The sequence below is a fragment of the Crassostrea angulata genome, chromosome 1, assembly GCF_025612915.1.
Source record: "Crassostrea angulata isolate pt1a10 chromosome 1, ASM2561291v2, whole genome shotgun sequence".
Classification (NCBI taxonomy): Eukaryota; Metazoa; Mollusca; class Bivalvia; order Ostreida; family Ostreidae; genus Magallana; species Magallana angulata.
Window position 1 is genome coordinate 40,375,308 of NC_069111.1, and position 23,822 is coordinate 40,399,129.

Consider the following 23,822-nt stretch of genomic DNA (forward strand, 5'->3'; position numbering starts at 1 on the left):
TGATTAGTTTTGAAGTTTTTCCTCCTAGATTATTTTTTTTATTGAAAACATAGGATTATCTATTAATTTTTCTTGAATGATCCAAAGAGTTGATGCTAATTAAACATATAACTATTTTTACTCGGAGTCACATCCGGTGATGTGTTCCAGGGCACCTGCTTCCTCACCCAAAGAAAATGACAAGCATTAAAGAAACACGAGATTTTTTCCTGTGGTGCATATCGGTTATTTACTTGATTGCATTTTCATCCCTTTATGTGCAACTACCAGGTAAAGGTTATTCTACCGGTTGTTGCCATCATTTGTTATAAAAAAGAATAGAAATGTCATTCATTTTTTATGATCAATAAACCCCCCCTTTTTCTAGTATACTTTATACATATTTAGTTTAAGTTCAAATGCATTAAGAGTCAAGTGAAATAAGACAAACTAATCAACATGTTATAGACTGTAACTGCTTTGCAAAAATTAAATGCATAGCTAACAAAAACTAGCAAGTCTGTAATTAACATAACATTTTCCTTGGATATGTGTAGAATTTACCAAATTATTGACACATTAGGCCACATTAATTTGATTTCTTGGTCTTCGAATTCTAGGCAAAAATATATTGGGGCGAGCTGACGATTTATTTATCTTAAAATAAAAAAACTGAAATTTGAAAATTTTGGTGCAACATCAAAAATATAGAGGCGAACGATTATATTTCATTTCAAAATGTTGTTTTTTTCCTTTGAAATACATGTAAAAAGCAGTAAAAAGTTGGTCACTGTATATTCACCATTGTATCAGACCCCTCCTGATGGCTAGTTCTATCCACACATATAGGCATTATTTACTTGAAAACCTTGCTGACAATCTATTGGGCCCGCTGTAGTCACTGGATGTTGTGTGTTGTGCACTTAGACAAGGCACTTTATCTACATTGTCTCAGTCCACCCAGCTGAAATTGGGTACCGTCTTTCACTGGGGGTTACCCTGCATTGGACTGGTGTCCCATCCAGGGGGAGTCAAAGACTCTCATCCGCTTAGCGCCAAGGAAACCAGGGATATATGTTACAATGTGATGTATTATGTGATATGATATTGTGTTATATAATGCTCTTTAGAATCATATATTATGATTATGAAATATATGATAAAAAACAATTATTTATAATGTATAATATGATTCAATACCGTATCATATTATATGATACAATATCATATCTTGATACAATGTCATATCATGTGTTAAAATATCATATGATATATATTGTTTAATATAATAGGATGCATTATCATATTTTATATTATTGTACTGATAAACAAAGTATCTTACAATCCCATATGAAATGAACAAATGATTATCGAACTATTTTTTAACATATGATATATGATATTGTGTTAAAACAGTATCCATGAATATCCATTGGCAAGATCATTAACTATGATTTCCATATAGTAAGATAGAGGTTGTCACATAAAGGTGATGCCTCATTAAGGGATGCCTCGTCTCAGTGAGCTTTGTAATCTGTGATTACCTATGTTTAAATTTTATCCAAGATATTTCATCTTCACTAGCTAAGAGTGATGATCCCCGGTGATTCTCTATAATCTATCCACTAGCAGTCGAGCACTAGCCAAAGAATTATGTTGAATCAAAATTTCATCTGTTTTCATTATTATATCTTGTAGGTTTGTTTGGAGACAATGGCATTATGCCAGCAAATCTGGCAATTGGATCAAAAGGTAAATTTTGTTCAAGTGATAAATAATTTTCCAATAACCAAACATGATCTTGTTTTCTTTTTAAACTGTTTACTTTTAAATTCATTACGAAAGATGCTAATTTAATATTTTTCACCGTTACTGATTCACCATTTCTATAATTTTATTATTAATTATCCAAACTTGTTATAACCATACTTTCCTGGGTACCTTTTAAGATTTCAACACCCATGATTTTGCTTTATCAATATTTATACCAAACAAGTTTTGCTCAGTTATCTCTGTTCATAAATTTTTCAAATGAGTACTGAATGTGTTTTGTTTTATTCATCAAGAATTACCGGTATAGTATAAATGTATATTTTAGGGGGGAAAAATTAATGAAGTCATAATCAATAGTAATGTTAATGCTCCAGAAATCACATCATGGGAGGAGTTACTTGAAGGCCAACCGACTTTACTGAGATTGATGCCAAAACTGGGGCTTAGTACAGAGACAGGGATGGATCTGCTGTGCATTCTGGGAATTTTGATCTCGTTCTGTTGTGTGGTGTTCTACAGTGCTAGGGACATGGTCTCCTTCACACTGCTGTGGATGATGTACCTGTCACTCTACCAAGTACATACAATGCTACCATACCATGATAACCATAAAAAAATTGTAGAGGGTTGCACATTGTTTTAAATATTTAATACTTTTTAATTTCCATTCATAGTGTAAAGTAAGCATAGAAAAAAAAATTAATCTAAAAATATTTTTGAAAAATATAAATGCTGTTATGGGGGGGGGGGGGGTGTCATGTTGTAAGATATATGTTGATTTGAAGACAAACAAAACTTGTAAATATATTATCAAAGAATCATAGCATTCATTCTAAAGAATTAAAGGATCACATACATCTTCTTAAATCTCTGTAATTATTTTCCAGGTTGGTCAAACTTTCTTGTGGTTTCAATGGTAAGGTAACAGTTAACAGTCATTTTAATTTGATAAATTTCAAGCAAAATTTCCTCTTATGCCTTCCAGAGTATATTCAAAATATATTTATTATTAAAAATTCAATAAAATGTTTTTCTATCAATGATAGGCTAAACCTTGACATTGTATTTTCAGGGACATCCTTCTATTGGAAACTGGCTTTCTCACAATTCTGGTGGCTCCATTAAACCTGCAGTTTTTCTCATCAAGACACCACCACCATGACAGGATATCCCTTTGGCTTGTTAGGTGGCTCCTATTTAGGCTCATGTTTGCCTCTGGAGTTGTGAAATTGACCAGTGGTTGTCCAACTTGGTGGGGACTTACTGGTACCGTATATTTTCAACAGATTTTTTTGTTTGATTTAGTACTACATGTATTTTGTTGTGATATGTTCCTAAATTAATTAATACATATAAATGGTAGAGTATCACTGATATCTGATTCAAATACATATTTACTAATTGACTGAACTGTTGTCAATAATATTTTGTGAGTTATTATTTCTTGTGATGAATATAGACAAACAACCACTGCTCCTGAACATTTAACACTGCGGTAACATGTACATGTAAATGGTAATTGTCTACTTATTTGTGGAAATTACTTTTGGCTGATCAGTTTTCAATTTGCTATAGGCAAATTTAAAAAAAAATTGATGCATATACAAGGTTACAGTGTTGATTTCAAAGTCATTGTTTTGGGGGTTTTATTGTATTTGAATGAATTTTTTTATTTGAGATTTCTTGTCTTTTTTTAGCACTCACAGTCCATTTCGAATCTCAGGTATGAAGAACTAAGTCAAGAATCACTTGTATACATGTATATAAATCTAAATATTGTTTGAGTCAATGTTAATGTAGAGGTTTTATCTTTTCTTACTTGTATATTCATGGTTTATCTTCTATAAAACAATATCAATGTTACGAAAAATTCAAATTGTATGATAAAACCACTGTCTATGTAGTGTCATTAATTTTCATTTATAAGTTTTTTTTACATTTTTTTATAACACTCAAAAGTTGCATATAAAGTTATTATTCCCCTTTAGATGCTTTTCATACTGCTATTATTACATTAATGTACACTCCACACATTTGTTCCTGTATTTCAGTGTATACCAACAGCTCTGGCGTGGTTTTTTCATCACCTTCCTCAGTGGTTCCTGAAACTCAGCTGTGTAGCAACCTACTTGATTGAGATCCCCATACCCCTTTTGTTCTTTTCCCCTGTGAAATCCATGAGGATGTTTGCATTTTACTCACAAGTAAGTATCATAATTAAGATACCAAACAAAGACTCTTACAGTGAAACATGTTTATTGAAAATTTTAGGCAATAATACATGTATTAGTGAGACCATTTGTTTGACATATTTATTTATCTGTTATGTATAACCAGTAAACTGAATGATTCGGGGTGAATCTAGTGTTAATAGTACTCTTTGATGTATTGTAATGGAATATGATTGATGATCCATATTGATTCAGTATTTGTGGCAAAACAGTTTGCATAAACATATAACTGGGTGTGAATCAAAAGTCTTTATTTCATAAAGCATGAAAATGCATTTTAGGAAGTTTTAATTGTGGAAATTATAGACCATTTTATAGTATTTAAGCTAGATAAAATCATTACCCAATCCAAATGATGTGAGATCTTTTTTATCACAAGACAAAGTTTTAACCCTGTTTTCTTCTAAATAGTAATAGTGCCTTGATAGCATTAAAAGGGACACATTTACTAAGCATATTGTCTAATTCTGAGAGCTTTTGGTGGTCATTTGTAGCCTGTAGACCTTTATGGCCAAAAAAATGTTTATCTTTAGATGACACCGAAAACAAAATTCCCTGAAATATAATTTAAATGTTGTGTTTTAGTATTTTTGATGTTTTTACCTTTTAGGGGAAAAGTTATTTTTACCACTATAAAAACAGCCTTGATAAATCCCCGAGAGTAAAAAATAAAATCCATCACAGTGTAATACGCAGCACTGTTAAGGTCTACTTTGTGGTTGCACCAATTTACGTATGGGAAATGTTAGCTATGACATCACACAAAACAACAAGTCATCTAATATGCTCGGAAATAAAGTAAACCACGATTGTTATCTGTGTGAACATATTAAACTACATTAAAAATTACTCTGCATGCAATTTGGTAGTCAGATAAGTCCAACATCATTAAATATAGAGGTAAACAACGACTGATCAGGATGCACATGAAATTTTTTTTAAGATCTCCATTCGGGAGAACTATCAGCACATATCATGTGACAGTTAATACAGGGGACTAGAGTAAGTGACATACAAAGTGGCATTTACTCTGCTGCTTCAATATATAAATATTAAACTTCCATTATAATAAAATCTTCTAATGCATAAATATTTTATAATAATAAATGCATCGTTTATGAATGTTTTAATCTGTTGATATCTCCATAGTAAATTTAACGGTACTGCATATCTTCAAATTATTTCCGCAGTATAAGATATTTACCACATATCCTCTGTTCCAATACTTTTATTGAGATTTGATGTTAGAAAATCAGAAATACATTAAAATGCTCTTAAATCAATTTGCATTGACTCCTTAATCAAAGTAACTCTCTGTTAAGTCTACTGTGGTTTCACCAATGTTCGTTAAATACCAATTTTCGTGGATTTCGCTGTTAAGTTAATCCACGAAATTAAATGTTCATTGAAGATGCATGTATATTTATTTATGTAAACTGTACGGTAACTTCCAAAAGAAGCTTTTTATTAGTAATAGAAGTGAAGAAATTAATATGATTTACTTTAATTTTATTGAAAATTATAATTACAATAACAGACCTATTCTCTTAAAAAACAATGTACTACATAGCACAATCACTGAACAACTATCACAGCTGAACATCAATGTTTTGTAAATAAGAGAAATTTCATTTAATTATAGTCTGTGTAAGACACATTGGCCCATTAAGGTTCATGAGCTACTGGGTACATGAAAGAACAATCATGAGCATAAGATTTAAAAATTCTCTCTCTCTCTCTCTCTCTCTCTCTCTTTGAAATCTTCTCAACACTTTATCATACAAAGTTCGTCAAAAATAAATAAATAAATTATAATGAAAGACTTCTTTTATTCTTCTGTTGGGATGTTTCTTCTTTGAAATTGAATTGCATGATTTGACCATGCATCTTGGGGTGCTTTGATTTTCCACACTAGCCCTTCAACTTTGTGGAGCGTATTGGCAATGACCTGTGAGACGATTTTTATACTTGACGTAGGAAGGTCATTGGACTGGCCTTTAAACATAAGTTTTATACAGTCAAAGGAGTTGCCCTGTTCACTTGTAGAGGAAAGAAGCAGAAAGCTGGCATCGTCCAAAGTAGCATATACTGCATTTTTCCAATCAATTCTTGTAAGAACATGATCTTGCAGACAAGCAGAAATCCTCTCAAACACACCTTTTGGTAGACAGAGGGGAAACAAGTACTCTATGGTGACTGGATTCATGGTTTCTGGCGGACTTTTTTCAAAGTCTTCAACCACATCATTTTCTGCTGTTTCTTTGTTGTACCAAGGAAGCACCATCAGAGGGAGAGTGATGTTGTTTCCAATGGGAACCTCAGGCTGGGGGATGGTGTAACAAATATCTAGATAAGGCATGAGTTCTAAGAGCTCTGTGAACTTCATATCTGTCAGACGATGAGTAAACCACAAGCAGCTCAAGAGTGGCCGAGAAATTTGTCCATATTTAACAAAGATTTCCACAGCCTCATTGAAAGTGTCTTTGTTGAATTTACCCAAACTCATGAATACTTTGTTTTCATCATAATTGAAGAATTCATTGAAGTTGTGGTGATACAGGGAGGTGATTAAGTCCACCAATAAGCGAGGTTTGTGGAACAGAATTTTTGAAAGTCCAGGATTGTTTTTGAACCACATCACTTCTCCAATGTCATGAAGATACTGCAGAGCATTTTCAATAGCATCCTCTTTGACATGACAATTACTGGCAACTTTTTCCACCACTTCCCAGCTGAGATAATATCCACTTCTTCTCTTCAGTCTGGCACGAAGTTTGTTCCACAGCTCTGGAATACATCTTTGGCCATGTGGGAATAGCTCTGTGTCAATTGCTAGAAGTTCAATACTGTTCACAAGACTACTCACTCCAGGTAAACCTTCTTGAGAGGACACAGTGGCAACTTCTGGTATGATTTTTACTGGTTTAGAAATGAGATATTCTAGTTTCTTTTTTTGACCCTCCAGATGTGAAATGTAGTCCTGATTGGGATCTACTTTTGTTTCTTTCAAGTCCTTTTCAACTTGCCCTAGTTGCATTTTTAATTTACCAAGGTGATTTTCTAGGTGGTCTTTGACTAGTTCTTGAACAAGGTCTGCAGTTTCTTCCACTTCAAAGAAGTCTTCAGACAAGTCTGTTTTGGTGCCCACCAGTTTAATGGCAACACCAGGTGTATACCGACTAAGGAGGTCCAGCCATTGGCCTATGGAGGTTTGATGGGTTTCCTTTGAATACTGACTATGATCGTACACTAGAAGAACTAGAGCATTGGCATCCAGAAAAAGGGGATAACTTATTCTGTATGCATCATCTCCACCAAAGTCATTTATTACAAACTCCACCATATTTTCTGTCTTCCATATTGTTTGTTCAATGAATTCTGTTTTGCTTGTTAGAGGCATGACTTCTGAATGTTTTTCTTCAATTTCAGGAAGATTGTTCTCTGAGTTGCTGTCTAGGTTTTTCTTTTTGTTATCATCTGCTTCTTCCTGCTTGGATCTTCTGCCTTTGTCCTCTTCTTCTGCAGCAGATAAAGATATTCCATGAACTAATCCCATTATCAATGTGGATTTTCCACACTGAGATTCTCCCATAACTAGCATCTTTTGTCTCTGAAGGTTTTCAGTTTTAATGATTGCCAGCTTTTTGAGGAAGTCAAAAATCTTTTCAGTTTTGTCAGTCCTCCAGATTTCCATGGGTGGAGTTGTGAGAGGATTTTTATACAGCCACAATCCATGTTTATTGTACCTGTCATAGACATGGGCATCTTTTAGCTTTGTCAAACGGTGAAGCCTCATCGGTAATGTGTGGATGTTATTTTCAGTCAAATTAAGAGTTTCTAGTTCCACCAGTTCACATATTTCATCAGGCACTGCAGTAAGATCATTCTTTTCAGCATGAAGACATTTCAGATTCCTTAGACCTTTGATATTGATAGGAAGCCTTTTCAATTTGTTAAAAGACACATCCAATTCTTTGAGATTTTTCAGGTTTCCAATGGTCAGGGGTAGAAAATGGATTTGGTTGTTTGCAAGACGAAGCTTGGTCAAGCTTCTCAAATTCCCCAGTTCGTCTGGTAGAGTGCTGAACTGGTTGTCAGATAAATTCAACAAAGTCAGATGGTTCAGATTGTACACACTTCTAGGAAGAGCACTGAGAAAATTTCTGCTAAGATTGAGTTCTCTTAAGCCATGGTTTGTTGTTTCAGGCATGTTGTTAATCTTTGTGCCTTCCAAATCCAGTGATTCTAATGCAGGGAGGTCAAACACAATTTGGGGAATGTAGTCAGATTTCACTTGACCAGTGTTCAGAAATTTTTCTCTCATGGCATCCATTTGACCACAGAAATCACGGTAGTTTAAACCCAATGTTTTCAGTTTCAATAATTCAGGCAGAGTTTCAGGTAGAGTGGTAATCTTGTTTCCCCACAGTAGTATTTCCTCCAAGTCCTGACAATACACAATTTCTGGTGGTAGGGATGTGATGTTCGTGTGCTTTAAATTGATTTTCTTCAGGTTACTCAAGTTGCCCACCTCTGGCACAAGTATGTTGATCTTGTTGCGACTAACATCCAAAACCTGGAGATTTGTCATCTGCCAGATGATTGGTGGAAGCCGCTGTAAGTTGCACTCAGATATGATGAGTTCTCGAAGGTTGACGAGAGTCAGAATTTCCTGAGGCAGGCTTGTATTGTCATTAGCTTTGGTTCTGCGTAGTCCATAATTCTTGCTGAGGTCAAGCTTCTCAAGCTTGTCCCATCTCGTAATCTCCGGGGGTAGGTTTTTCAGATTGTTACCAGAGAGATTCACTATTCCAAGGTCCTTTTCTGAAATTGATAACAGCATAATGTAAAATATGTTATAATGTGTATGATAAATTGTAAGTGGTTTCTCATATGAAAGCTTGTTCTTTAGAGCCACAAAAATACCATGATCTGTTTTGACCAGACTGAAGTACGGTAATTAGTGCTGTTGATAATGAATTTTTTTCAGGTTTTTTATTTTTTTGTATTATTCTAAAATATTCTAAATGAAAATACATCTATGTTAATAAGACAACTTTGAACTAGCAAATGTGATCTTACCAACTAAGAGATTTGGTGGGACAGCAGTAAGGCCCTGATCAGAGAGGTCCCTGATTTTGAGTCCAGACTGGGTCCTTGAAGGGGACTTGACTCTCACTTTCTTCTTCCCCGCTGAGCGGCCCCTGGAAGAAGCTGAGGTGGTTCCTTTGCGGCTTGGGGAGGGGCTCTTGCTTTTCTTCCTTTCATGACCGCTTGATCCTCTCTTTCCAGAGCTTGATCTAGATTTTGCTGAGCTTTTTCTGGATGGGGAGGGTGACTTGGATTTTGCAGACTGTGGGCGAGAGTCTGACATTTTCCCAGAGCCTGCCCGCTTCGGGCTTTTGCTTGAAGCTCGGGTAGGGCTAGGGCTTTTGGATCCCTGGAGAAAAGAAAGATTTTAATGTGTTTATATAACTTTTGAAATAGGAAGTAGATAGAAATAGAAACAAAAAAGTCCAGATATGGCTAAAGTGCTTGTAGTTCTGAACATTTTATTTGCTTTGTTTTTCGTTACTGAATTGTTGTTTACTTGAATGAATGTGATAGTAGCGTTCTAAGCAATGTTGGCATAAATGGCAAACCACAAAACAAAAATTCACATTACCAGTACATGTATTTAGATAATCAAGACAGAATTTTGTTGGACTGAATGTGAATGATTCTGCAATTAAACATTAAAGTTCTTGTTAGATTGATAAATATTATCAGATTTTGCAATCTTAAATCTGATATATGTCTGTTGGAATGCAATTCTATTATACAAATATCAAATACAAATCATGGATAGGTATCAAATATGTGACAAGATTAAAGTGCCCAAGTAGTATGTGTGTGCTGTAAGTTTTCATGGGTACACAAGCAAATATAAGCATGGTTCTTAAATTCTGATCCAATAATCCTGTATTCCTAATTGGATAAAGGTATCTCCCCCTCAGGTTTCAAAGACATTATAGATTAATAATCTAGATAATCCTGTCATACTTGCAGACATTTTTACCTATGTAGATTTGAAAGATAAGAAGATTATAACGCAGTTTTTCTGTTGCATGTGGAGTAAAGTGGAATAAATTCAATAGAAATTATACAACAGTTTTTTATATCTACTTAACACTATATTGATTCACTTTAATAATTTTTGCAGTTGGCAGGCAATGAAGCAGAAATGTTTTTAAACAGGTGGATACTTTGTTTTGTTTTGTTGTTGTTTTTAAAAACTAGCTAAGGGTAATATATCAATTAAACACTGTCATATGATAATGCTGCACAATTACTTTAAAGTGTAACATTGAAATACATGACTCACAATTTTACATAACAAGTTTCAACATGGTGGAAAGCACAAGTGCACACAAACTGTGGGATTCATGATTTTCAGATTATCCCCTGAAATACTGATAACTTTGGCCATTTACATTAGTGCCTATAAAACTTTCCAAATCTCTATTGGAATCTATTTCAGCCTTAGCTCAAGTACATAAATGCATTTGTCAATTTAAAAAAGGATCTAGCGAATTCTAGGTGTCAGGAACTCCAAACAAATTCCTTGGTTTCCAATGGACAACATTGTTAACATTTTGAAGTGAATGCCTAAGCCTGGTATTGAGTGAATAGGTAACACAGGTTTATATGGCTCTCAATCAATAGATCCATCTCAAAAAATCCCATAACTAGCAGCTAAAGCCTAAACACGTCACACAAATACCAAGAAGAAAAGGTCCATTTAGCTGCAGTTTTGGAAGGGCTAAAATAATGATAAATCTATAATCTATTGTTAAACTAAGTTATAATTCAGAGAGACAGAGAAGAATGCTGTCAAGTCAACAAACTGATAGATAATTCATCAACAGACAAAAGCATCAAACAACCAACATAAAACGTTTAATTCAAGAGAATAAGAAGGCTATTAAAAATATTTTTGATATCAAAAAGATAAAATTTCTCAGTCACTCATTACCTTGTGCTCAGGGTTCCTTTCAAATCTAGCCTTTTTAAGCATGCCTGCTCCTTTTTCTTTATCCTTCATTTTTTTAAACTTAGTATCAATATTTATTTTACTTTGAACAGGCCATGTCTTTGAAGATTTTCAATCTGATATTTCAATGAACATATGAATCCATGAAAGAGCTATTCCTTTTAGTAATGACAAGTTCGAAGAGGAATATAGGACTGCTTCAGGCAGTCTGTCACAAACTCCAGAAGTAAAAAAACTAATCAGTCGTTAAATCTTGCATTAATCCTCTGTTAATTAAAGATTTAAAAGTCCCACTCAAGCCAAAAGAATTAAACATGCCACTGCTAAATAATGTCCATCTTTCCTTTGAACTTTCTCTCCATTCATTATCAATTTGATAACGCATTAAAATTCACTCATTAAAATTTCTCTAAGTAAAATCTATTCATTTTTTTCGAGCAGTCGTTGCTTGTAAGATCGTAACCTTGGAGCTCTACTATGTAAACTAAAAGATTATAACTGAGGGGCTCAGCAAGGGGTGATTTAAAACCTTTTGTGAATAAATTGAATTAATTTAAATTTTTCAGTGTTGAAATAGTTTCATTTAAAGATTAAGCAGCATAGAATAATTGACATCTACAAAAGAATTATAATATATTTGATTAATAATAAGAAGGAAAAATTAAATTGAATCCTAGTGTGTTAAAGGTGATTTTTTAATTATTATTTTATATCACAGAGTATTTTAGATAAAGCAAAAATTACGGTATATCATTACCAATTTAAATATATGTTTCAGAATTATCTATAGAGACTGGTTTGTATTTAGACTTTCAGATGAATTCTTTATACTAACAATGTGGTGCAGCATTAGATTATAAAGTACAAAGTACATTGATGGCATAAACCTAGTCCATACCTACCTTTTGAGTACTACCGGTAGTCATTAGCTGACAAGTCACAATAGATCCGTTTTTAGTTGTCTGAATACTCTCTCTGCTTTCACGTCGCATATTGAAGCAGAGACAATAGTCCCAATAATCTCTTGTCCTTTAGAGAGATATGAGCTACATAACGTAGAGTCAATACTTGTTACTAAGTAATGCAGCCAAATTCCGTCAATTATAACATGTTTTATGCACTTAATTATCCCTCGTGGTCAAACTGAATTTTACATGGGTGTTTTAAATTGTGTATTAAAATTGAAAAGCCTGATTTGGCCAGAAACACTTTTTGAAGTCTTGGGGCAACTGTATATCTTAATATTTTGTTTGAAATCAAAAGTAATTGCACTTGTTAGCAGCTTTAATTCAATAATGACCTCCCCTTCTTTACTATGAAAAGTCTGAGCCAAGTTTAATCCTTTCACAATGAATTTAATGTGGTTAGTGATACACAATAAATTGCTTATGACCTGTGAACAGCTCTGGATTAAAAAAAAGGACATTTTATTATTATGAGTACACATGCACACCTTTACTTAATCAGACTTATCTTGGGTTTAATTAATTAATCAGAAGGATTTGATTTCATTTTTGTTTTTCCAAAGTTTTTCAACCTTTCCTTAAAATACTTTGATAACACCTACCAGTAACTGATTCTTAGGCAGTTGAAATGTGATCAACTTTTAATTGACCAGAAGCATTGTATGCCCATAAATGGATAGAAGATATGACTCCATAAATTTTCATATGCAAAATAAATTACCGAGTATGCATGTAAAAGTTTTGGGCAAAACAAGACAGAAAGTTGAAATAAAACTCACCTTAAAATTATGAAAATCTAGTCAACATAGAATTCTTGCATCTTATATGTATGTTAAAAAGGCACTCGTCTGCTAACATGTTTTAGCAGATGAGAATCAAAGCTTAAAATCCTTGACTATTTCACCCTCTATCACTTGACACTCACTAAGTCAACATTATTTGTTATTCAGCCATGGTAATCGTAAAATTTATCACCAGTCATTAAAAAAATTGCTGTTGAAAATATATATATCAAATGTTTAAGATACATGGCTTCACTTTTATTCAAGGGACATTTAAATGCATTGTTAAGTCGGTAAAATGTGTATTTAAGAAAGAGAATTCTTAGCTTGTTTGAAAATGCAAAATCAGAAATGCAGAACAAATTACCAGAACTGACTAGATGAATTGAAAATAATGAATTGAAAATAATGATAAATGAAATGTTTTGAAAGATTAAATTTTTCAAGCTTTTATTGTTATTCTTAAATCTATTTAAAAGTTAAATCATTGTGAATTATGATTAAGGAATTTACTTAGGAATATCATGAAAATTTGTGGGGGCCAATTTTTTAGGATTGCTGAAATTTTATGTTGGTGGGGACGTAATTTTGTGTATTTTCTTATACCTACTGACTCTATAACCCTAATTTATTAATTGTGGATGATGTAATTAATTCATGGTTGAGAGGTACCCACGAAATTCTACAATTGAGCCACCACAAAATCTAATGTTTCCATGGTAAACATGTTTTACATGCATTACAGTTAATGTCTTTATATTACTCCATTTTTCATAGTATTAGAATTTTAAAATGTTCAACATGTATATTAAAGTACATTTAATTTCAATTACATTAATTATTTGATTGGTATTTTAAACTACTTTAGTGACGTCCTAAATGAATATTTACCGTACATTAATATTAGGTTAAGATTCTCTAAATTTAAGCATATTAGTGTAATTAAAACCAATAAATATACATTTAAGTTGTACAATATTTACTCTCCTTCTAAATCTCATTTTAAATAGTAATAAATCTACACTATCAATTCTCCTGTGTGGAACCTCTTTAAAGTTCCAAACTCCCAATGCCCTATCAGTCCATTGATCTATTTAAATATGTCTGAGAACTGGGTGTCAATATTAAGTTATTCCAGTCTGCTGGTCTGACCAATAAATACCTCAGTCATCTCCCTTTGCTAACACCCTAGTACCGCCCTTGGCTTACCAGTGTGCCTCAGTTTAACTTTTATTTGCAACAAATTTCAATTACAGTATATAATATAAAACACATAGAAGTTTTGAATGATAGAATTTAAAGCCATTGGATCAATTGTTTATAAATAGATGTGGTTTTCAGTGTTAAATCAGTTTATTCCTAAATACCAATCTAATTAAAATGTTAACTTCCATCCGCTCCCTGGTTTTTGAAATGTCGCATGTAAGCGACATATCGGAGATGGGAAGCGGATGGAAGTTAACATTTTAATTAGATTGTTTTCAATACAAAAAAAAAGTGGTTAAAAATAATTTGTAAATTTACTTTCTTATAATAAAATTCCAATTTTGAATTTGCTTTAAGCATGCACTCATTCTCATTTAGCTGGGGAATCTTTGTATTATTCCCAGATACATGTAAGTGTAATATATCTATTACTATATAGTTTACAATGATGAATAAATATTCTTTTCCAGATCCTTTTACAGATGTTGATCATCATCACAGGGAATTATAATTTCTTTAACCTCCTGACCATAGCACTCTGTATTTCATTAGTCGAGGATGATTTTTTCAAAAGACACAAAGGTAGATCTTATTGGAAATATGCTTTCCTAACCTCTCCAGTATTCCATAAACAGGAATGACGTATTCAAATTTTTTATTATGATATGCAGATGATCTGTTGATTATGCTCTTTTTTTTCCTTTCCTCCCTTCCCACCACGATTTTGAATAACATAAAATATTTTTTTTTAGTGGAGAAACCATCAACAATACAGAATTTGTTCAACAAGTTATTTTTGTTGGTGGTATATGGGTACCTAATGTATCAGACAGTGATGCAGTTTTCTTTACAAGTTTCCTATAGCCCTTACTTTGAAATCAAGTCCAAAATAGGTAAGATAAAAAAACATTCAGCATTAGATGCCATTGCTCGTTTGTTAAAAGAAATGATAATCTTAAAGAAATTGAGAGAGGGTAATCCTGCTCATTGGATTATGGATAATAGAATGATTTTTATTTGTATGTATATTTTCAAAGATTTTGGTTCGTTCTGGAATATTTTTTTTGTAAAAATGAGAATACATCAAAAAATATTTTTTACAGCTTTCTCTAAAGAAGAGTTTTCCTCGTGGTTAGAAAAAGTCGTCCCAGCAACTATTATTTTGGGAGCTGTTTCTTTGGGATATATCATACTAAGCTCACTTTTCAGGTTGTATGAAATTATGCAATCGATTCTTGCTGTTCAAATAAGATAATTTTAAAAATCTCCACTCCTGGTCAATATTTTTTTAAAAAGCTTACTTTCATTGTGCAGAACATGAAAATCAAAATTCCTACCAAATCGATAGTTTGAATATTGGATATGAATCAATATATAAAATAAAAATGTAGTTTATTAACTGCTAAAGCTGGTATACCAGCAATTGTCCGATTGCTTTCATGTTCACTGTTTCACAATTTCGTTAAAAGTAAGATAATTTAAAAAGTTTGAAAATTTGAATTTGTCCACTTACAATGGGGACAAAAATAGACAAGGATGGAATTTTTTTCTGAGTACATATTGTTATTTATTAATATTGTAGGTGCCTTGCGGAAGAGAAAGGAATATGGAAACTTTGGAGTCTTATGCAATGTGCAGTGATGGGGGTGTTGGCTGTAGCCATGTTTTCAATCAGTTTGGTAAAAAAAAAAAAACCCACAAATTATCACATTTCATTATACAAATTAAACCAAAAAAGTCAAGAAATATTTCGGGATCTATAAAAAAAAGATTTGATTATAAAACTACATGTATTCAGTGTTTGATGATTTGAACATATTTTATTGTTTGCTGGTGTGAACAAATGGATTGGGCATAAGTTCTTAAAACTTCAATTGCTCTTTTCCTGTGTTTGATTTACTGGTCCTTTTCTTTCTGTTATTACAAAAGTACATGTAGTTCAATACATGTACTAAGTTTAAATTACATCCGTGTCAACGAGAGATATTAATATAAGTTGTAGAACTTGCTTATCAATCGTTGTAAAATAAATAAAGTTCATTTTTTTAAAGTACATGAAGTCTGGAGAAACACCCTTACCACATGTGGAATCATGCATGTGTTGATATTTCAATGCTTTTTTCTTTATTTTTGAAAAAATTGTTAAATTTTTAGTTATTTTGCTAGATACAACTATACACTTGTCTTTTCACTTCATCAATTTAAGGATATTTCAAAATGAAAATAGGATGGAAAGTATGAAATCATTTACTGTGGTATACATGTAGACATACTATGAGTAATGTACTGTATATTCGGGTTTTTTAGCATTTGTAATTTGCATCAGTCATTTAATGCGATTTTAAAAGTTTCCTATAGAAAATAATTCAGGATGTAATTTCTGTGTATTCAATATTTTTGCGATTTGAAAGAGATCACGAAAAAAGCAAAAGTTAGATCATTGCGAAAATAACCGGATATACGGTATATGTATGTCATATATGCATAAATTAATGGATAAGATAATGTACCTGACTGTCCAAGGAGCTGATGTCAGTCTGATCCATGACTGGTTGAATTTTAGGTACCACTCACTGTTATAGAGAAAAACACCCAGCAATATGTTTCCCCCGATTTACATAGATATAGGAGTTACCTTAAAGACTACCATTTGACAAATTCCTATGGCTTGTTTAGAAGGTAACTATAACACATGTGTGTTTTCCTGAGCAGTTCTCTGAAGAAATGTAAATCCCACACTGGTTGAGAACAACTGTCTCTCTACCTTGGTTCTTTATAAATATTCCTAAAGAAAGGATGCTTTGTGTAAAGTCTTTTAAATCAGCAGTTTATCTAGAATAGGAAATCTATAATCTTTTCAAATAAACTTTTTTTTCTGCAATTTCCTGCATGAAAAAACTAAGATAATTGAGGGAGATGAATTGATTTTGAGATCAATAGTTTCAACTCAAAAGGTAACAAAATCTGGTATTGAAATATTGACATGCTGAGCTTTATATCGTGTAATCTGCAAGGGATTTCACATATCGGAACATTTTCAGTGATCAGCAGATAACTATTTACCTAGGAATAAAGAACCCATGAAAAATGTATTTTCCCTATCAATAGCGTTCCTGCCCCTGAAAGATAACTCCTTCATTACCATTTTCACTTAACAATTACCCAAAAAACAAAAGGATTCCTTTCCTTATCTTATTTCAAAGAATGTGTCAGAGTAAATTTATGAATGTCTGATCGTCATAAATTACTGAATCTATGATAAAAATACATTTAAAGATTATTTAAGCTCAATTGAGCTGAAGGCTTAAATGAGCTTATCTGATCAAAAGTAGGTCGGTATAATCATCAATGTTGTTTTATGCCATAACTTTTTACATTGCATTATCTTTACATCTTTACATTGACCACTTAGCGAATTTCAGTCAAATTTTGCTTGTATGTTGGGCTTTTCGGTTTGTTTAAATGAAGTCCAATAATTTGACAAAACACTTCCGAAGTAAATTGGAGCAAATTTTTTGAACTTAATAAACTATCAGGCACAGATTAGTATGAAGACTTTTCAAGCTTAGGCGTGCTTTGGACAAAGACTGAAATAGAAGCTTGCAATTGGGTTGAAGCCAGCTGCTTATGTCAGTTTGACATATTATTGCTCAGGTGAGCTATATAACCTATGGGCCTCTTGCTCAAAATTTATTTAACAAAAATGAGTTTTAAACTTTTGTAGCATTTATGAAAGTCAATAGAGTATCCAGTATGCAATACATTAATGTGGTTATCAGCCAGAGAGAAACATCGTCAAAAAAGTTTGATATAAACATAACAGTGCGGTGTCTGAATTGTGATACGAATTTTAGAATGGTTTGACTTTTCAGAATCTCAGGTAGAGAACCTTTGAACAGGAGATGTGGTACTTCGGAAACACCATTATACTAATTAATTAAAAATCAAACATGCAGTACAGCAGATAATGTCTTGTAAAGACAAATTTTTACAGCTTATAAACTGATAGAAAACAAATAACTTTAATGATTTCATGGGAATAGAGACAATCAGTGTGGGATGCATTCTTCAGTGAATTGCTTTGCAGAAAACACTATGCTAATCTGCATGTAACCTTTGAACTTTGACCTTTGCCATGTCATTTCAGATTCCCTATACTGTGATTGATCAAGATTCTGCCAAATTAATTCCTAAACCATTATTCAGAATGAATGAGAAATTAGATTCATTCCAACTCACCAGTTCTTACGGACTGTTTAGAGTGTAAGACTTCAGTATTGTCATTTCCCTGCATGTGTTTCTTGCTAAATTTTGCACACATTCCACTTTTGATATTCTTGTGAAAATCTTTCTTCAATGTAAACAAGGAAAAATATGGGTTTTTTTGCATTCATGATTATGTTTTTTGGGTTTCTTTTTTAATATTAAAAACCAGAAACAAACTGTGAACCATTTTGTGAAGGCATGCTGTGTTGTGTCTTTCATAAACAAAATAAAGATAACTTTTGCTTAGATCAGATATATACAACATTCCAGGGTATATAAAAGCTTGTATTAAAGTTAATGTTTTAGTAAATACTCCATATACATTTGCTAGTATTTTAAGGTAATAAGAATATTGAATTTGAATATAATGGACTCGCATAAATATTCAAGAGATTTATTTATGTATTTTCATGTACGGTATATGTAAAGTAAACTTAATTTATCTTCTTTACTCCTGTATAACTGATATATCATTATACCATTAACTAACCAGTTTTATTTCAAACCAGAGATTGGCTGTGTAGACTTGCTTTACAAATCAGTGTGTGTTTTTATGCTTAATAAATTGTTTAACCTTTGAAGAATGACTGGGGTCGGAGGTCGTCCAGAGGTCATCATAGAAGGCAGCAACAGCCCAGACTCGGGATGGAAGGAGTATGAGTTCTACTATAAACCTGGAAATATCTCTAGAGTTCCACCAATTGTGGGTAAGAAAGAGTTTTCTCATTAATCTACTGCAATAGATTTAGCAGTGGTAAATTCAGTCATCTGACATTGTATACATTGATATTTCCATCTATTGTTATATACCAGTGCATGATTCCAATACTTGAACCTGTATTCTCAAATTATATGTTTTTCTAAGAAATGATATGTAAATAATAGAAGGTTCAAGAGAATACTTTCTAATTGGTAAATCACCAACATGCAGAAATTTCCTCATTTACAGTCATTCAATGTGAAGAAAATGTATTGTACATTTTGTTTCTATGGCACTGCGACATCAGATCAAATCCTGCTGCATTGATAAATTTCATTGTCATATTGAATAGAACAATAGCTCAATTTTTCAATTTGAAAATAGAGTTATTCCCCTTCCCAAATTTTGTGATAAAAGTAAAATACATGCATGCCACATTATACATCAAGTTCTTTATAACTTTTAGCCTGAGGAGCTAAAGATTAAATTTTTTACTAAATATTTTTGAAGAACTATTTATGATTTCAGCTCCTCATCAGCCTCGCCTGGACTGGCAGATGTGGTTTGCGGCTTTGGGCAGCTACCAGCACAACACCTGGTTTGTTCACCTGATCTACCGACTGATGACTGGACAGCGAGAGGTCCTGGAGCTGATCCAGTACAATCCATTCCCCAACAAACCGCCAAAGTTCATCAGGGCCAAGCTCTACCACTACCACTTTACAGGACAAACCAAGAAAGATAAATGGTACATGTAGTCCTTTAAATCCTTGGAAGTACTGTACTGTAAATTCCTAATTAAATGCAAGGAATTTATATCCAAGTAAAATCATGAGAAGCACCCCTCGCCAATTTTAAAACCTCTCCATTATTTTCTGAGAGTTGGGAACTATAATAAATATGGATAAATGTTCAGCGTTCACGATTTTATATTCTTGCGATTTGATTTAAAACGGGGATCGCGGAATTAAGTACTTGCATGATATAAGGAATTTACAGTAGTCAATGATAATCATGCATGTACTTGCATGTTTGTATTAACCAAATTGAATTTCTCTTTCATTGGAATGCATTGCTGATTCAAGTTATCTTGTTGGCAAAATTCATGTACTAGTATTTTATACATATGAAAGGAGTACACTTTTGATCTTCCTTATTCAGAATTTTTGCTTGGTAGAAATTCAACAACTGGTCCTCAAATTACTATATAGTCAAACTTCGTTATCTTGAACTAGATGGGACTGTTTACAAACTTCAAGATATCTGACTATTTGAGATATCAAGAGTAAAAAATTTAAAAAAATAAGTGGTGAGGACTTACAAATCACTTTAACATATCCACTTTATTAGAGATATCAGTGTTCGCGTGTACTTCCTGTTGCACAGTTAATATGTGATGAATTCACAGCAAGACATGCTTTCTCTCGCACCTTTTAAAGATGATACAGACATGGAAATGATCATAAGTTTTGAATAATTTTTAATGTTCAAATATGTGCATATTTTTTATGATTAAAACAAACTGTTGCTCTCTTTTCAAAGGTACTCAAAGAAAAACTGGTGGGTACGAGAAGAAAAGAGTGAATATTTCCCAGCCTTAGAAAAGGATAACTCATCTCTGTTAGATTACCTAAAAAGAACTGGACTGGTTAAGGTTAGTGCAAATGATTGGAATAACTTTATAAAACACAAGTTTATTATTTTCTGACAGTGTATGGTTTTACTTCTGAAGACAAAAAATGAATAAACAGATTTTAATCTTTTATGTCTTGCAAAATTTTTGTAAAATTGATACTCTGTCTGCAGGTTATGTGTGTCCTTTTGATTCTTAAGGACATAAAAATTGTTTTAACCTCACAAGCATTATAATTTGTACTCAAAGTTGTAAACAATATTCTTTACTTCAATAATACATGTGAATATAAAATTAAGTCTAAAAAAATTTTCAGAATGAAAAGAAAGAGAAGAGAACGCTGACCTGGGTTGGGTTTTGTGTTGATTACATCCGACAGCTGATTGGACAACCCGAGGGATTCTCTTTTGTAATGACGATCACAGGAACGGCTGTGATGGCTAATGTATTTAGTCTTATCCTAAAGTGAGGATAAAACATATCTTAAATCTCATCCTGGATCTCCCCTCACACTTTTTATTTTATAAATGATACTGGATTTCATGCAGTGAATGTGTATTAGCAGAATATTTGTTAAGGATGCATTATTCTATAAGGAAATAATCTGTAAGAGAACTGACCTTACATTCTGTGTATGTTTAGTAAATAGATCTAAGCAATGTACATGAGGAATACCAAATCTTGCCTCAATATGTTTTACTCTGAGCAGGTAAAAATTAGAAATCCATTTTATATCTTCTGAAGTGCTTGTACCTTATTATTAGATACCTTGATTGCTTATATACCTGGTACTCTTGATGGGTTTTTTTAATTTAAATGTTTTCTATTTGTATGGGTATGTAATGTAGATGTGTGGGGATAAGTCTAATTTATATTAATATATGTATATGTATGTTAGAGCTGGGTATATTATGTTTTTTCATGGTGCTTGGTATGATATTATTATCATAATAAACATAATCTGTTAATTCGTTTTAGGAGATTTTTGTTACATGTTGCAAAATTTATAATGGTGTATCCACTCATTTCGTCATTTAAGAAATTCAAACGTTAGAGAAACTGTTAAAAAATGCTTGCAAATATGAAATAAAAAAACAAAGATTCTTCACAGGTACATGTAATACAGTGTACATTTAGCAGTGTTAATTGAGAGACTATTGGTATTGTGGCTTCCCTTTCTACAATATGGTAGTTACTTTAATGAATATATAGGCTTACTTTATATAGCCCCTGGTGCAACTTTTCCAGTGTATGCTTGATTGATTTGGAATTGTCTTGTTTGATTAGTTAAATTAACTTTATTCTATTATCAAACTCATTGTTGTATGTAAATGTACCTTCTCTGTTCATGTGCCATATTATATTTAATACTTGCTTCTTTTTTTCTGTCGTGTTCTATTCATTCAATTGTTTGCACCCCTCGTTAAGTCTAATGTAGATTCCTTGTTTTATACGAGCACTTCATGTTGCATTTAAGCCATTTTTTTATAGAATGGTGAACAATGTAAAATTTCAAACACTGAATTTTATTATTATTTTTTACATCACATATGTCAGAAATTTAAATTCTGCAAGAGGTGCTCCTTGCTATATTGAATTCTTGTTTAATTAGAAATCTACAGAACTACCATACTTGTGTTGTCTTGTGTTATGAACAAAATGAAAAAGCTAGCAGGACTATGTCCTCCCATTGAGGTCTTATCTCAATGTCAACTTTGTAAGGCTGGGAATATTTTAGAAATAAACTCTTACTGGGGATTGGGAATTACTTTGAATGGTAGCTATGGATGAAGAGTTGTCACACACAAGTACTTTTATAAATACATTTATACTGATGTTGTCCTATGCATAGTGAACTTTAGATAGTTTAAGATTTAATACATGTATCATGAGTGCGGTATTCATTGAATGTGTAACAGGAATGATTTAATGCATGTCTGTGTTTTATTGTTCAACAGAAATTGTGACAATATATATGAACTGTTATCATGTGACATCTTTTGTTTTATTTACTGTAAACATAATCATTGGTAAATATTATATAAAATAACTTCTATTTAATGCAAATTGCATTTATAATTCATGAATTAATAAAAAAAAATTGCTTTCGTTTTCATGACATTCATCTTTAATTTTAATTCTCTAGTTAGAACCAATTACCAATAATAACTTACATTTGGAAATTGCTCCAAAAAATTTGAACCAGATGCTGAGGGTTTAGCATTAGTTCCCAGTGACTATGCATCATTAAATTAAAGTTTATCCACATGCACAATTACAAAATTTTGTCCTAGAAAAAATCCAGGTTTGCAATTAATTGATAACAAAATAAAAACATCAAGATAATTGAGATGACTTTTTTTATTTACATTTTGTATAAATTACAACACCCTAAAAATTTGGGTTTGAGTATATGCATTGCACAGAAGATGAACAAGTCGAAACATGATATCACTGACAGATAAATTACAGGGTTGACAAACCAAAACAAGAAGACTATGCCTTAAGCCATAAAAAGATATTCTTAAAATAAGCCCTTTTGTTATAATTGCAACAAACACTACACACAAAAGCATAAAATTATGAACATTTTATTTATTTGTAAAAAATGAACAAAATAATGTTTTGTTTTTCAGCAGATAATAAACTAATACTTATTTGCTGCAAGTGACAATTCAACTAATAAAAATATTCACAACCTTATTAATGGACTAGATAAAAAAATAAGATAAAATGTGTAATCGACAGAGACATGAAATTCAAGTTTTATTTCTGGTGTTAAGTACCATTTATTAATATGCCTATGTACTTGTGTTTATCTCAACTTTACAGTAATTCAGGATTTTGACAGGAAAAATTTAATACCACATTAATTATTCATTTTGAGCAAACAATTAATTGTGATTGAATAGATTAAATCTTATATATACATGTAATAAAGTACATTGAAAATACCTTTTTATATAACATGATTATACATGTATAACTAGTACCTAAACACCTGTCAATGCAATTTTGTAGATCTATAATAGTTTGTTCACGACACAACAACTGGTCAAACAAAAAATCATAACAATACAATTTCTTACTACACAGTAGCAAGGTATTAATAAAATGAATCCATCTCATTAAGAATTAGGACAAGCTACATGTACCTCTACTTGTACTCATGAACAAAACACATGGTCCACAACATGCAACACATATCTAATAATGTCTTTCATTTGAGGTAGAGTTTTGGTAGCTGTCCCCAC

The 23,822-nt window shown here is 32.3% G+C and overlaps 2 protein-coding genes across 6 annotated transcripts; one reads left to right on the forward strand and one right to left on the reverse strand.

Moving 5' to 3' along the window:
- Nucleotides 1-114: 114 nt before the first annotated feature.
- LOC128157000 (lipase maturation factor 2-like) lies at nt 115-23,735 on the forward strand. 2 transcript variants are annotated; one of them, XM_052819348.1, is made up of 16 exons: nt 115-270; nt 1,678-1,731; nt 2,127-2,329; nt 2,640-2,668; nt 2,825-3,018; nt 3,450-3,475; nt 3,804-3,956; nt 14,440-14,551; nt 14,722-14,862; nt 15,073-15,178; nt 15,552-15,648; nt 16,533-16,648; nt 18,818-18,942; nt 19,464-19,683; nt 20,478-20,589; nt 20,885-23,735. In XM_052819348.1, the coding sequence occupies exons 1-16, from the start codon at nt 177-179 to the stop codon at nt 21,035-21,037; spliced, it is 1,935 nt and encodes a 644-aa protein (XP_052675308.1). In that variant the 5' UTR covers nt 115-176; the 3' UTR covers nt 21,038-23,735. The 2 variants fall into 2 exon arrangements, with proteins under 2 accessions (XP_052675308.1, XP_052675316.1); XM_052819356.1 differs by lacking the exon at nt 16,533-16,648 and adding an exon at nt 18,117-18,232.
- Nucleotides 5,476-16,611, reverse strand: LOC128156962 (malignant fibrous histiocytoma-amplified sequence 1 homolog). 4 transcript variants are annotated; one of them, XM_052819324.1, is made up of 3 exons: nt 16,480-16,611; nt 9,066-9,423; nt 5,476-8,807 (listed from the first exon to the last, which is right to left on the reverse strand). In XM_052819324.1, exons 1-3 carry the CDS (start codon nt 16,513-16,515, stop codon nt 5,812-5,814), a joined length of 3,390 nt encoding a protein of 1,129 aa, XP_052675284.1. In that variant the 5' UTR covers nt 16,516-16,611; the 3' UTR covers nt 5,476-5,811. The 4 variants fall into 4 exon arrangements, with proteins under 4 accessions (XP_052675284.1, XP_052675291.1, XP_052675268.1 ...); XM_052819331.1 differs by lacking the exon at nt 16,480-16,611 and adding an exon at nt 12,761-13,033; XM_052819308.1 differs by lacking the exon at nt 16,480-16,611 and adding an exon at nt 11,919-12,240.
- Nucleotides 23,736-23,822: the final 87 nt, after the last annotated feature.

Excerpts from the sequence above, each read along its gene's own strand:
- LOC128157000 (XM_052819348.1), top strand. The coding sequence starts at position 177 with ATGACAAGCATTAAAGAAACACGAGATTTTTTCCTGTGGTGCATATCG. Across the intron at positions 14,552-14,721 it reads TTTTTTCAAAAGACACAAAG|TGGAGAAACCATCAACAATA; the intron begins GTAGATCTTATT and ends ATTTTTTTTTAG. Across the intron at positions 19,684-20,477 it reads CAAACCAAGAAAGATAAATG|GTACTCAAAGAAAAACTGGT; the intron begins GTACATGTAGTC and ends CTCTTTTCAAAG.
- LOC128156962 (XM_052819308.1), bottom strand. The coding sequence starts at position 12,008 with ATGCGACGTGAAAGCAGAGAGAGTATTCAGACAACTAAAAACGGATCT. Across the intron at positions 9,424-11,918 it reads CTACCGGTAGTACTCAAAAG|GGATCCAAAAGCCCTAGCCC; the intron begins GTAGGTATGGAC and ends TCTTTTCTCCAG. Across the intron at positions 8,808-9,065 it reads CCCACCAAATCTCTTAGTTG|AAAAGGACCTTGGAATAGTG; the intron begins GTAAGATCACAT and ends TATCAATTTCAG.